The 13,085-nt window shown below is 56.5% G+C and overlaps 2 protein-coding genes across 26 annotated transcripts in view; one reads left to right on the plus strand and one right to left on the minus strand.

The window, feature by feature from the left end:
- Positions 1-10,305, plus strand: part of DYNC2I2 (dynein 2 intermediate chain 2) — a 48,470-nt gene extending 38,165 nt beyond the window's left edge. For both annotated transcript variants that reach the window (XM_063788218.1, XM_001160437.7), the window contains 8 exons: positions 3,022-3,270; positions 6,944-7,053; positions 7,533-7,690; positions 8,198-8,307; positions 8,706-8,873; positions 9,044-9,276; positions 9,582-9,739; positions 9,983-10,305. In XM_063788218.1, the coding sequence (XP_063644288.1) occupies positions 3,022-3,270; positions 6,944-7,053; positions 7,533-7,690; positions 8,198-8,307; positions 8,706-8,873; positions 9,044-9,276; positions 9,582-9,739; positions 9,983-10,221 (1,425 nt within the window). In that variant the 3' untranslated portion in view covers positions 10,222-10,305. The remainder of the gene's footprint in view (positions 1-3,021; positions 3,271-6,943; positions 7,054-7,532; positions 7,691-8,197; positions 8,308-8,705; positions 8,874-9,043; positions 9,277-9,581; positions 9,740-9,982) is intronic.
- SPTAN1 (spectrin alpha, non-erythrocytic 1) overlaps positions 10,303-13,085 on the minus strand; it is an 81,092-nt gene continuing 78,309 nt past the window's right edge. For all 24 annotated transcript variants that reach the window (XM_063788214.1, XM_063788205.1, XM_063788216.1 and 21 more), the window contains 5 exons: positions 11,642-11,838; positions 11,481-11,534; positions 11,247-11,393; positions 11,010-11,157; positions 10,303-10,756 (listed from right to left, as the gene is read on the minus strand). In XM_063788214.1, the coding sequence (XP_063644284.1) occupies positions 10,631-10,756; positions 11,010-11,157; positions 11,247-11,393; positions 11,481-11,534; positions 11,642-11,838 (672 nt within the window). In that variant the 3' untranslated portion in view covers positions 10,303-10,630. The remainder of the gene's footprint in view (positions 10,757-11,009; positions 11,158-11,246; positions 11,394-11,480; positions 11,535-11,641; positions 11,839-13,085) is intronic.

Raw genomic sequence — 13,085 nt, forward strand, 5'->3', positions numbered from 1 at the left:
CAGCAGCCTCCTCCAGCTCTGTGGCTTCAAGTCACATGTCTGGTCAGAAACTCTCCAGAGCTTTGTGACCTCCCCCGGGAATACTTGGTGCCTCCCCGTGGGTGGCTGAGGCATCTGAGTCCAAAGCAGGCCCCACAGAACTGCCCTGTGTTCTCTGCCTGAGTGTGACCTCACATCTGGGGACACCCCGTCCACAGGTTCTCAGTGCAGATCCCAGGGTCACCTTGGATTCCCTTCTTTCCACGATTCCCAGAGTCCAGCACGTCGTCTTGGGCTTTACTTGCTCTGTTGCCCAGGCTGGAGTGCAGTGGCACAATCAACTGCTCACTGCAGCCTCCACTTCCTGGACTCAAGCAATCTTCACACTTTAGCCTTCTGAGTAGCTGGGGACTACAGGATGCGCCGTCATGCCTGGCAATTTTTTTTTTTTTTTTTTTTTGAGATGGAGTCTCACTCTGTCACCCAGGCTGGAGTGCAGTGGCACGATCTCGGCTCACTGCAACCTCCGCCCCCCAAGTTCAAGCGATTCTCCTGCCTCAGCCTCCTGAGCAATTGGGATTACAGGCGCCTGCCACTGCACCTGGCTAATATTTTTGTATTTTTAGTAGAGACGGGGTTTCACCATCTTGGCCAGGCTGGTCTTGAACTCCTGACCTCGTGATCGACCCGCCTCAACCTCCCAGAGTGCTGGGATTACAGGCATGAGCCACTGCGCCTGGCTTCTGGCAAATTTTTAATTGTTTTGTAGGTACAGAGTTTCTCTCTGTTGCCCAGGCTGGTCTCAAACTCCTAGACTCAAGTGATCCTCTTGCTTCAGCCTCCCAAAGTGCTGGAATGACAGGCGTGAGCCACTGCGCTCAGGGGATTTTCCTCCACGACATTTTATTCTGGCCCACTACACTCCTTCCTGAAGCTTTCCACTTGGCCGGCTCCTTCATGTCCTTCACATCTCAGCTCAAATGCCATCTCCCTAAGAGGCCACCCTCACCATCCCATCCAGACAGCCTCCCTTGCTGTTTCCTTCCTTTCTCGTGCCTCTGCATGTGCTCAGTGCTGTGTGGATTTGGTGTTTTTTTCTTGTTTATTCATCTCTCCCCACCCCTATGTAAGCGCCTGGGGCGCAAGAATCTTGCACATTTTCTTTTCTGCTGTGTCCTCATTACCCAGACAATGCCTGGCAAGTAGATGCTCAATAAGTAATTTTTTTTTTTAATGGAGTCTCGCTCTGTCACCCAGGCTGGAGTGCAGTGGCACGATCTCGGCTCACTGTAAGCTCTGCCTCCCAGGTTCACGCCTTCCCGAGTAGCTGGGACTACAGGCACCCACGACCATGCCCGGCTAATTTTTTTGTATTTTTAGTAGAGACGGGGTTTCACCGTATTAGCCAAGATGGTCTCGATCTCCTGACTTCGTGATCCGCCCGCCTCGGCCTCCCAAAGTGCTGGGATTACAGGCGTGAGCCACTGCGCCCGGCCTCAATAAGTAGTTTTTTTTTTTTTTTTTTTTTTGAGACAGTCTCCTACCATAGGCCAGGCTGGAGTGCAGTGGCATGATCTCGGCTCAGTGCAACCTCCGCCTCCTGGGTTCAAGCAGTTCTCCTGCCTCAGCCTTCTGAGTAGCTAGGATTACAGGCACGCACCACCACACCTGGCTAATTTTTTTTTTTTTTTTTGAGACGGAGTCTTGCTCTGTCGCTCAGGCTGGAGTGTAGTGGCACGATCTTGGCTCACTGCAAGCTCCGCGTCCTGGGTTCACGCCATTCTCCTACCTCAGCCTCCCGAGTAGCTGGGACTACAGATGCTTGCCACTATGCCCAGCTAATTTTTTGTATTTTTAGTACAGATTGGGTTTCACCGTGTTAGCCAGGATGGTTTTGATCTCCTGATCTTGTGATCCGCCCGCCTCGGCCTCCCAAAATTCTGGGATTACAGGCGTGAGCCACCGTGCCCGGCATTTGTGTGTGTGTGTGTGTGTGTGTGTGTGTGTGTGTGTATAAATGAACATCTGCTTTGTGCCAAATACCATGCAAAGTGCTGGGGATACAAAGATCAGACAGAGTCTTATGCTGGGGGGCTGGCGGTTCAGTAGGACACAGACAAGCAGAGAGAACTGAGTGGCCTGTGGAGGTGAGGGTGGGTACCAGTGCTGAGGCCTGTGTGTTCAGAAGAGAACTGTCCTGGTGAGTCCGGCCCTCTTCCTCCGGGCTTGCCTCCTGGCCCAGCTCGAATCCCGCATGAGATGGGAAGGAGGGAGTGTGGCAGTCCAGGGCCTTGTCATTGTCCCTTGAGCAGCCACCCGAGGAGAGCCCCTCACAGATAGCAGCAATCACCATGATTGCTTCCGCCCAGAGAGCCTTGGTTTGGTGAAGATTGGGCATGTCTGTAAGAAAGGGAGGCCGGCCTCTCCTGCCCTGTTCTGATGTTTGTACCTGTGCCAGGTACAGCTAAGCAGGGGACCAGGAATAGTAGGCGTGGTGGCAGGGTGGAGAGCAAGGCCTCTGGGGGCGGTGCTCTGCCTCCCACCTAGCAGCTCATAGTGGATGCTGAAGCTGCTGTTGCTCACCCGGGTGCTGGGAGGGCTGCCCGTTGAGGGAGGGCCTGGTGGTGTGAAGCTGGGGTGTTCATGGGCATCAGACCATGTGTCTGCCAGGGTGCTGCTGTGAGCCGATGTGGTTCTGCCTGCGTTCCGCATCTTCAGAAAGGGAGCCCTCTGACTCCTCCGAATTGTTGCACCAAAAGTCTTGGGGCAGGGTCTCACTGGCCTGTGTTGGTCACTTGGCCAGCCCTGAATTGGTCACTGTGGCTGAGGTAGGGACACAGTGCTCTGATTGGCTGGCACTGATTGGTTGTGGGACATAGGAGAATCAAGGGGCCATCTCCAACCAAGACCTCACTGAGAGAGGCCCTAGCCTGAGACCCACAGCAGCAAGGAGGGGGTCAAGCAGGAGGGGCAGGCAGGGGGCTGGGTGGGGGCTGTGCGAGGACAGCTGGGTGGTGACACTTGTTTTCACCCTCCCCCCAGAAAAGTTGCCAGACGGCCAGCATTGCCACTGCCAACGCATCTGCCCAGGCCAGGAATCATGTGGACGCCCAGGTGCAGACGGAGGCCCCCGTGCCTGTCAGCGTGCAGCCCCCGTCCCAGTACGACATACCCCAGCTCGCAGCCTTTCTTCGGAGAGTGGAGGCCATGGTCATCCGAGAGCTGAACAAGAATTGGCAGAGCCACGCGTTTGATGGCTTCGAGGTGAACTGGACCGAGCAGCAGCAGATGGTAGGGGATGGGCTGGTGCAGCCTCGGGTCGAGCCCCTGCCCCACTTCTGTCTCCCCTTGTTTTCCTTCTCACAAATAACAGCCATGCCAGTCATCATCACGGCCAGCAATCACCAGGCTCTAATGTCCTGCCTGGTACTGTGCTAGGTTCCCTAAGAATAAGTCAGTGAGCCTTCACTGCTGACCTTGAGGTCGGTATTGTTCTGTCCACTTTACAGTTAGGGAGATGGACACCCTATGTGGAAGTAACGTCCAGAGTGAAACTGAGCGGCTGAGCAGTGGAGGCAGGCTAGAGTCTGGGTGGCCCGGCTGCCCTGCCTCCCCATGTACGGTGCAGTGAGGGCCTTCTTTGGGCCAGGCACAGTTTAAGAATGTCTCCTTGGCCAGGTGCGGTGGCTCACGCCTGTAATCCCAGCACTTTGGGAGGCCGAGGCGGGCGGATCACGATGTCAGGAGATGGAGACCATCCTGGCTAACACGGTGAAACCCCGTCTCTACTAAAAATACAAAAAAAAATTAGCCGGGCGTAGTGGCAGATGCCTATAGTCCTAGCTACTCGGGAGGCTGAGGCAGGAGAATGGCGTGAGCCCGGGAGGTGGAGCTTGCAGTGAGCTGAGGTCGCGCCACTGCACTCCAGCCTGGGCAACAGAGCGAGACTCTGTCTCAAAAAAAAAAAAAAAAAAAAGAATGTCTCCTGTGGTATCTTCTTCACTCCTCAAAACAACTGTATGAGGCTGGGCACAGTGGCTCACGCCTGTAATCCCAGCACTTTGGGAGGCCAAGGTGGGCGGATCACCTGAGGTCGGCAGTTGACCAGCCTGGCCAACATAGTGAAACCTCCTCTCTACTAAAAATACAAAAATTAGCCAGGCGTGGTGGTGCACGCCTGTAGTTCCAGCTACTCGGGAGGCTGAGGCAGGAGAATTGCTTTAACCCGGGAGACGGAGCTTGCAGTGAGCTGAGACTGCGCCACTGCACTCCTGCCTGAGTGACAGAGCAAGACTCCATCTCAAAAAAAGACAAAAAAACAAAAAAAAAACAACTGTATGAGGTAGTGCTATTATAATCTTCAGTTTATAGATGAAGCTGAGAGGCTAAGTGACTTGTCCAGGTCCACACACACAGCTCCAGAACTTGAACCCCAGTCTCTCTGGTTTCACTGCCATGCTCTGGGTCATCTGCCCTCCAAGTACAGTCCAGAGTTATGACCCTGTAAATGCTGATGGGCAGTTGGGCAGACAGCATTGGGTTTGAGATGAGGGAGCTTTTGTCTTTTTCTTTTTTTTTATTTTTTTGAGACAGTCTCGCTCTGTCACCCAGGATGGAGTGCAGTGGCACGATCTTGGCTCACTGCAACCTCTGCCTCCCGGGTCCAAGCAATTCTCCTGTCTCAGCCTCCTGAGCAGCTGGGATTACAGGCACCCGCCACCACGCCCGGCTAATTTTGTATTTTTGGTAGAGATGGATTTCACCATGTTGGTCAGGTTGGTCTCGAATTCCTGACCTCAGGTGATCTGCCTGCCTTGGCCTCCCAAAGTGCTGTGATTACAGGCGTGAGCCACCTCGCCTGGCCAAAAAAATTTTTTTAGAGTTAGGGTCTTCCTATGTTGCCCAGGCTGTAGTTCAGATGGGCTCAAGAGATGCTCCTGCCTCAGCCTCCTGAGATGATTTTTTACAAAGTATAAACATTTCTTGAACCAAAACCCAGATCAAGAAAGTGAACATTACAAGGCCTGTAAAAGCTTCCTTCCACCTCCTAGCCCACTGTATAGCTTTGTTTGAAAATAATAGGTTCATGCGTGTTGTGGCTTGGGTTGGTGCTGCGTTCCTTTTTACAGCTGCATGGTGTTGCATGGACAGACCACATTCATTTAGCCACTCATCAGCTGATGGACATTTGGGCTGTTCCCCTTTTTGGCTATAGTGAGTCATGCTCTTGTGGACATTGGTGTACAGGTGTCCATGTGGACATGAGTTTTCATTTCTCTAGGGTCTAAACCTGGGAGTGGAGTTGCTGGTCCTGGTCTCCTGCAGCTTGTTCTCCACAGCAGAGGCACCTCTTGCACATGCTGCAGCAGTGCGCGGGTTGTGGCTGTGGAGCTCTTTGTGGAGTGTGGAGTCTTTCCAGTGGATAGTTTCTTTTTTATTTTTTTACAAAATGCATTTTTTTTTTTTGAGATGGAGTCTCGCTCTGTCGCCAGGCTGGAGTGCAATGGCGTGATCTGGGCTCACTGCAACCTCTGCCTCCTGGGTTCAAGCTATTCTGCTGCCTCAGCCTCCTGAGTAGCTGGGACCACAGGCACGTGCCACCAAACCCAGCTCATTTTTTGTATTTTTAGTAGAGATGGGTTTCACCATGTTGGCCAGGATGGTCTTGAACTCCAGACCTTGTGATCCGCCCGCCTCCGCCTCCCAAAGTGCTGGGATTACAGGCATGAGCCACCAGGCCTGGCCTTTTTTTTTTTTTTTTTTTTTTTTTTGAGACAGGGTCTTGCTCTGTTGCTTAGGCTGGAGAGCAGCAGTGCAACCTCTGTCTCCTGGGTTCAAGTGATCCTCCCACCTCAACTTCCTGAGTAGCTGGGATTACAGGCTCTGACCCCCATGCCCAGCTAATTTTTGTATTTTTGGTAGAGATGGGGTTTCACCATCTTGCCTACACTGATCTTGAACTCCTGAGCTTAAGCTATCCTCCTGCCTCAGCCTCCCAAAGTGCCGAGATTACAGGCGTGAGCCATCTTGCCTGGCCCTCAGTTGATAGTTTCTTTATGTAGAATCATGAGGTCAACAGATCTGAAACGTCAGAGGATCTGAGAGGCTGTTTGGATTCCTGGCACACACCACTTCCTGGGCAGCTGGTGCCTACCCCTGGCTAGGCTGGTCGTCAGCCTCCTCACATGCAGCTGTGGCCGGCTGCGGGGCTGAAAGCAAGATGCCAGAGCTTGACAAAAAATCGTGTGCAGCCAGGCACAGCAGCTCATGCCTGTCATCTCAGCACTTTGGGAGACTGAGGCAGGCGGATCACCTGAGGTCAGGAGTTCGAGACTAGCCTGGGCAACATGGTGAAACCCCATCTCTGATAAAAATACAAAAATTAGCCAGGTTTGGTGGCACGCGCCTGTAATCCCAGCTACTTGGGAGGCTGAGGCATGAGAATCACTTGAACCCAGGAGGTGGCAGTTGCAGTGAGTGGAGATTGCACCATTGCACTCCAGCCTGGGCCACAGAGTGAGACTCTGTCTCAAAAAGAAAACCAACCAACCAACCACCACAAAGAACAAAAAATCATGTGCGTGTAGCACAACGTGACGTCGGGTGGTTCGCTTGACCCCTTGTACTTGGCCGCGTTGGGCACTTTTATGCTGCTGGGCAACCATCCCCACCTTCCTGCTGCAGCCCCTGAGGCTTGGAAACTGTGGAGTGTGCCTGTGAGGGCAGCCACCGCTCTGGGCGGGAGCCTGGTCGGCCTTGCTTCTCAGGCCATGCCTTCTGGGCTTCTGGAAGCATCCTGCTGGGGCAGATGTGGGGATGAACGTGCCACATTTTCCTCTAGGCCTGGCTGATGGACTTGAGGGCCTCTAGGGCTAAGGGTGGCCTGGCCTAGGTGGGGTTTGGTTAGGCAGTCATGAGGCCCCTGCTGGTGGCTTTGGACTCAGGGTTGGGGACGTCTCCGCAGGTGTCTTGTCTGTATACCCTGGGCTACCCGCCAGCCCAAGCGCAGGGTCTGCATGTGACCAGCATCTCCTGGAACTCCACTGGCTCTGTGGTGGCCTGTGCCTACGGCCGGTGAGTGGCAGCGGGGCAGGTGAGGGGCAGCGCGCCACCCCAGGACCCTCCTTGGGCCTTGTCTCTGTAGCTGCACAGGGAAGGGTTGGTTCTAAGAGCTTGGCCATCCTGGGAGTCTCTTCTCAAGCCTTCCTGGGCCGGGTTGACAACAAGTGGCAGAAGAGCAGGCAGTGGGGCTGAGTGCCAGGATCACCCTCCTCGCTGCCTGGCGGCCCTGGGCCTGCCTGCCTCACCCGCCCCACCAGCTGCTTCCCCATCCTGCATGGCATGGACTGTCCTTGGTGCCTGGGGACCGTTTTCCAGAGAATGACACACCCTTGGGGTGCTAGAGTGGAGCGTGGGCCACTTCAATACCCAGAGTAGTGTCTGGTGGTGACAAGGACACAGAGAGTGTGTCCGGGGCTAGTGGGGAGAGAGGTGGGGTGGGTGATAGGAGCCCCACCCAGGGGCACAGCCGGCTCAAGCCTGTCCCTGCACAGGCTGGACCATGGGGACTGGAGCACGCTTAAGTCCTTTGTGTGTGCCTGGAACCTGGACCGGCGAGACCTGCATCCCCAGCAGCCGTCGGCCGTGGTGGAGGTCCCCAGCGCTGTCCTGTGTCTGGCCTTCCACCCCATGCAGCCCTCCCACGTCGCAGGTGAGCTGCCTGCTGCGTCTGCCTCCTCTCCTCTCAGGACTCAGCTTCCCGCCCTGCAGAGGGCACAAGGGAGCTTTCCATGGGCCCTTTGGCCCGGAGACAGGAAGGCGGGCCCTGACCCTCTCAGTCTGGAGCCCAGGTGAAGGTCTGCAGTGAGCCCTGAGGGGTGGAACTCGGGGGAGGAGTCTGGAAGGGGGCCAGGGTCGGGGCCAGGACTGGGGGCTGTGGAGAGGCCAGAAGAGGCAGGTGCCCTTGGGAAGCCGTCAGTGGTAGGGGGCAGGCAACGCTGGAGGGAGCTGCCAGGTGCAGGGCAGGGGTGTCCGGCAAAGCTCCCTGGGGTACAGCAGGGGAGCTGGGGGCTAGGACTCTCCCTCTGTGGGGATGACTTCCAGCCAAGTGGCTCTGCCGCCTGGCCCTGGCCCTGTAGGTGAGCTGGGGCGGGTGTTTGGCCAGGAAGTCAGGCTGGGGGTGGGGCTGAGCCTCTGCCCAGGTCCACTGTCCCTGCAGGAGGGCTGTACAGTGGTGAGGTGTTGGTGTGGGACCTGAGCCGTCTTGAGGACCCGCTGCTGTGGCGCACAGGCCTGACGGATGACACCCACACAGACCCTGTGTCCCAGGTCAGGGCAGGGGCTGCCGGGCGGGGTGGGCCCTGAGGCAGAGCTGGGGAGAGGGCGCCCACTCTCCTAGGAAGGTCACCCGGGCGTTGGCAGTTGGACAGCTGCCTCCTGCATTCTCGGAGCTCCCGCAGCATGAGTCACCCCCCTCAGGAGCCACTCCCAGGGCCCTGTGGCCATTCCCAGCCTCCTCTGCAGGCACCGAGTGAGCAGCGCTGGGATTCTGGGACTGGAGAGGGCCCTGGGAACCCTCCAGGCCTGCCCCCTGGTGGGTGAGCCTGGCTCTGGGGCCTCCCGGAAGATTTTTTTTTTTCCTGGAAGAGAGGGAGGGTGGGGGTGGGGCGTGACACCTGGGCAGGTGTCCCTTGTCTCCATCCTGGCCCTGCATGCTGTTAACTCAGGTGGTGTGGCTGCCCGAGCCTGGGCACAGCCACCGCTTCCAGGTGCTGAGTGTGGCCACCGACGGGAAGGTGCTACTCTGGCAGGGCATTGGGGCAGGCCAGCTGCAGCTCACAGAGGGCTTCGCCCTGGTCATGCAGCAGCTGCCACGGAGCACCAAGCTCAAGAAGGTACGTGGGCACCCGGAAACTGCCCTGGCCTGCGCCGGTGAGCCTTGGGGGTGGGAAGGTGTGGCAGTGGGCCTGACTTGCTGTGATCTCCCCTCCTGTTCTCTGGCTCTGTTGGGACAGTGCCATCTGATGCCCTTGGCTCTGACCCTGCTGCTGCCATTTCTCCACAGCATCCCCGCGGGGAGACCGAGGTGGGCGCCACGGCAGTGGCCTTCTCCAGCTTTGACCCTAGGCTGTTCATTCTGGGCACGGAAGGTGGCTTCCCGCTCAAGTGTTCCCTGGCAGCTGGAGAGGCAGCCCTCACGCGGATGCCCAGCTCCGTGCCCCTGCGGGCCCCAGCACAGTTTACCTTCTCCCCCCACGGCGGTCCCATCTACTCTGTGAGCTGTTCCCCCTTCCACAGGTACGTAGGGCAGGCCTGGGGCACAGTGGGGCCAGGGTGTCCCTGCCCTGCGGGTCTCTAGCCTGCCAAGCCTCATGACAAACTGCTTCAAGTGCTTGCCTTCTGCCCACTCTGAGACCCGTGTTCAGGTCTTTGGTGGTTGGCCCAGGCATCGTCCCTTCTCTAATGAGAGGACCAACTCCAGGCTGAGGGACCCGGGAGGCTCTTCACGAGCCTGGCAGCCCAGGAGGGGTCTGGTGTTGGGGGCCAGCACCACGCAGACCCCAGCACTGATTCCCTTGCCTGGCCCCCTGCATCCCGTCTAGGAATCTCTTCCTGAGCGCTGGGACTGACGGGCATGTCCACCTGTACTCCATGCTGCAGGCCCCTCCCTTGACTTCGCTGCAGCTCTCCCTCAAGTATCTGTTTGCTGTGCGCTGGTCCCCAGTGCGGCCCTTGGTTTTTGCAGCTGCCTCTGGGAAAGGTAGGAAGGGGCCGCTAGGCCTGGATCTCTTTAAGGGGTGGGTGGTCTGGGCCCTGCTTGCACCTGGGGTTCTGGGTTGGGGAAGAGACCACACATGGGGGTAAGGACGGCTTCCCTCCAGCAACCCAACTCAAAGCCACTGTGGCTGCACACGACAGGATTGAACCCGGGCGTTAGCCTCCTCCTGCCATGTGGTTGGTCTCTAGAGTTTCTCTTACTCCACGTATCTGTCTCTCTTTGCAGGTGACGTGCAGCTGTTTGATCTCCAGAAAAGCTCCCAGAAACCCACAGTTTTGATCAAGCAAACCCAGGATGAAAGCCCTGTCTACTGTCTGGAGTTCAACAGCCAGCAGACTCAGCTCTTGGCTGCGGGTGATGCCCAGGGCACAGTGAAGGTGTGGCAGCTGAGCACAGAGTTCACGGAACAAGGGCCCCGGGAAGCTGAGGACCTGGACTGCCTGGCAGCAGAGGTGGCGACCTGAGGGGTCCCGGGAGGCGGGTGCAAGCCTTCGCTGTGCCGAGCCTTGTGTTTCTGACGCAAGCCCAATGAAGAAAAGCAAAGCTTTGGGGGAAGTCATCATTTATTTGTCTTTTACATGAAAACAGATTTGCGGGAGGGTGGGAGAGAGAACAAGGGGAGGAGCCAGCTGCTTCGATTTTCTGAAGTCGGAATGAGGGCAGCTGCTTCAAGACACAGATCTGGGTCCCCACAGTGACGTGATGATTGTGACTGGACCGGAAGCGGGTTAGTGAAGCACCATTTTCTCCTAAGTCTTATTCCAAGCTAAGCAGGCTTAAGGTTACAGTGGAAAGTGAGAGCACACAGAGGAGCGGACATGCAGCAAGGCGACGCAGGGCAAGCAGCGAGGGGTGGGTGACCCAGGGAGTGGCTCAGTTCACGAAAAGCGAGCGGGTGAACTCCACGTAGTCGAACGCGGTGGGGAGCTCGCGGCCCTTGCCGTCCACGTAGGGCTTCATGTGGGAGACGCAGTAGTCGGCTTGTTCCCGGGTCAGGTTCTGTGGGGTAAGAGATGGCACCTGGTGCCTGAGCCAGCTGCACCCACTTCAAACCCGACCTCCCAGGTCTCAGGATGCTGGGGGCTCGGAGCTGCTTCTACAAGCAGATCCGGGACTTCTGTCCATACTGAGTTTGATTTGTAAATGGGGAGAATACCCAGCGCAGGGCCTGTTACCCCAGACTCAGCTCTGCCACAAATTTGGCTTTAGTTTTCCAAAGGACACCTCTTCACCCACCTCCTGAGGCCCATACCTGGTAGAGCTCCTCCTTGGTCACGTAAGGCTTTCCCTCTGAGCTGAGGGCCCGGAAGGCGCTCTCAATCTCCTCGCTGGACTTGACGTTCTCAGTTTCGCGGCTGATCATGAAAGCCATGTATTCTTGCAGGGAGACATGGCCATCTCTAGGAGGGGGAGAAGCAAGAGCCTGAGCAGGGAGGGCAGGTGGGTGCCCAGGGCAGAGGCTCACAGCACCTGGCCTTAATTAATTTACCTGTTCGGATCCACCGTGTCCAGGATTGCCTCGAACTCAGGGTCAGGTTCCCCTTCCTCCACCATGGGCAGGTCATAGCCCAGGGAGCGCAGGCAAGATTTGAACTCCTGATGGTTCAGCCTGCCAGACTTGTCCTTGTCAAAGTGTCTGCAGCACAAAGCCGAGGGCGGCTCAGCACGCAGCCCTGCTGCCGAACACCCCCCACCCAGCCAGGGCGAGTAAGGCTGAACTCACTTAAACATCATGCTGAATTCTTTGAGGGCCTCCTCAGTCACACCTGTTGTGTTCCTGGAAGAAAAGCAGAAATTAGGGAACAGACCCTCCGCACAGCAGGTGACCGTGTCTTTTCCTCCCCCTGCTCTGGGCTGAGCCTGGCCCACAGCCCTCCCGGGTACCTGGCCTGGATCTGCTGCTCCAGGTTGTGCTGCATGCGCATGCCCAGCTGGTCCAGCTGGTCCCACTGCTGGGCGAGGCCCACGGTGCTGTGCTCCGTGTACTTGTTGTCCAGGATGAGGGCCTCCTCCATGGCGGCCCCCAGGTCCTCGATCTTTTTGAGCTGACTTCTCATGGCTCGGATTTCCTGGTGCTTGCGCTGCAGGGGTGGGGAGCACAGACCTCAGCTCAGTCACCAGCCCAGGAGCCACTTACTGCCCTCTGGTTCCTGCTCCAGGCCTGGCCTGAGACCTCGTAAAACAAGAACATTCTAGAATAGGAATAGTGGGATGGGGTGAAGCTGAAGAAATCCCAACCACCTCAATAGAGGGAGAGACTTTCAATGTGAGGGTTCCACAGCAGCTGGTAGACCTGCCAGAGGGCAGTGCACGCCAAGGACAAGTATGGCGAGGACTCCAGGAAGCAGTGGCCGAAGGTTTTTATTTTTAAATTTTTTTGAGATGGAGTCTCACTGTCGCCTAGGCTAGAGTGCAGTGGCGCAATCACGCTCACTGCAACCTCCCGGGTTCAAGTGATTCTCCTGCCTCAATCTCCTGAGTAGCTGGAATTAACAGGTGCCCATCACCACACCTGCCTAATTTTTGTATTTTTAGTAGAGGCAAAGTTTCACTGCATTGACCAGGCTGGTCTTGAATTCCTAGGCTCAAGTGATCTGCCTGTCTTGGCCTCCCAAAGTTCTGGGATTATAGGCATGAGCCACTGCAGCCAGCCTTATTTTTAAGACGAGGTCTTGCTATATATTGCCCATGCTGGACTTTGAGCAGGTGTAGGCCACCATGCCCAAATAATTTTTTTCAGAGGGAGTTTTGCTCTTGTCACCCAGGCTGGAGTGCAATGGCCTGATCTCGGGTCACTGCAACCTCCGCATCCCAGAATCAAGTGATTCTCCTGCCTCAGCCTCCTGAGTAGCTGGGATTACAGGTGCCTGCCACCACACCCAGCTAATATTTTGTATTTTTAGTAGAGACGGGGTTTCCCCATGTTGGCCAGGCTGGTCTCGAACTCCTGACTTCAGGTGATCCACCCACCTCGGCCTCCCAAAGTGCTGGGATTACAGGCGTGAGCCACCACACCCAGCCCCAAAGACTTTAAAGTGAAGAGCCCTCGGCCGGGCGCGGTGGCTCATGCTTGTAATCCCAGCACTTTGGGAGGCTGAGGTGGACAGATCACTGGAGATCAGGAGTTTCAGACTGGCCTGGCCAACAAGGCAAAACACTGTCTCTACTAAAAATATAAAAACTAGGCCAGATGTGGTGGCTCACGCTTGTAATCCCAGCACTTTGGGAGGCCGAGGCGGGCAGATCAGCCGAGGTCAGGAGTTCGAGACCAGCCTGCCTGGCCAACATGGTGAAACCCTGTCTCTACTAAAAATACAAAAATTACCCA

This window comes from Pan troglodytes, chromosome 11 (assembly GCF_028858775.2).
Source record: "Pan troglodytes isolate AG18354 chromosome 11, NHGRI_mPanTro3-v2.0_pri, whole genome shotgun sequence".
Lineage (NCBI taxonomy): Eukaryota > Metazoa > Chordata > Mammalia > Primates > Hominidae > Pan > Pan troglodytes.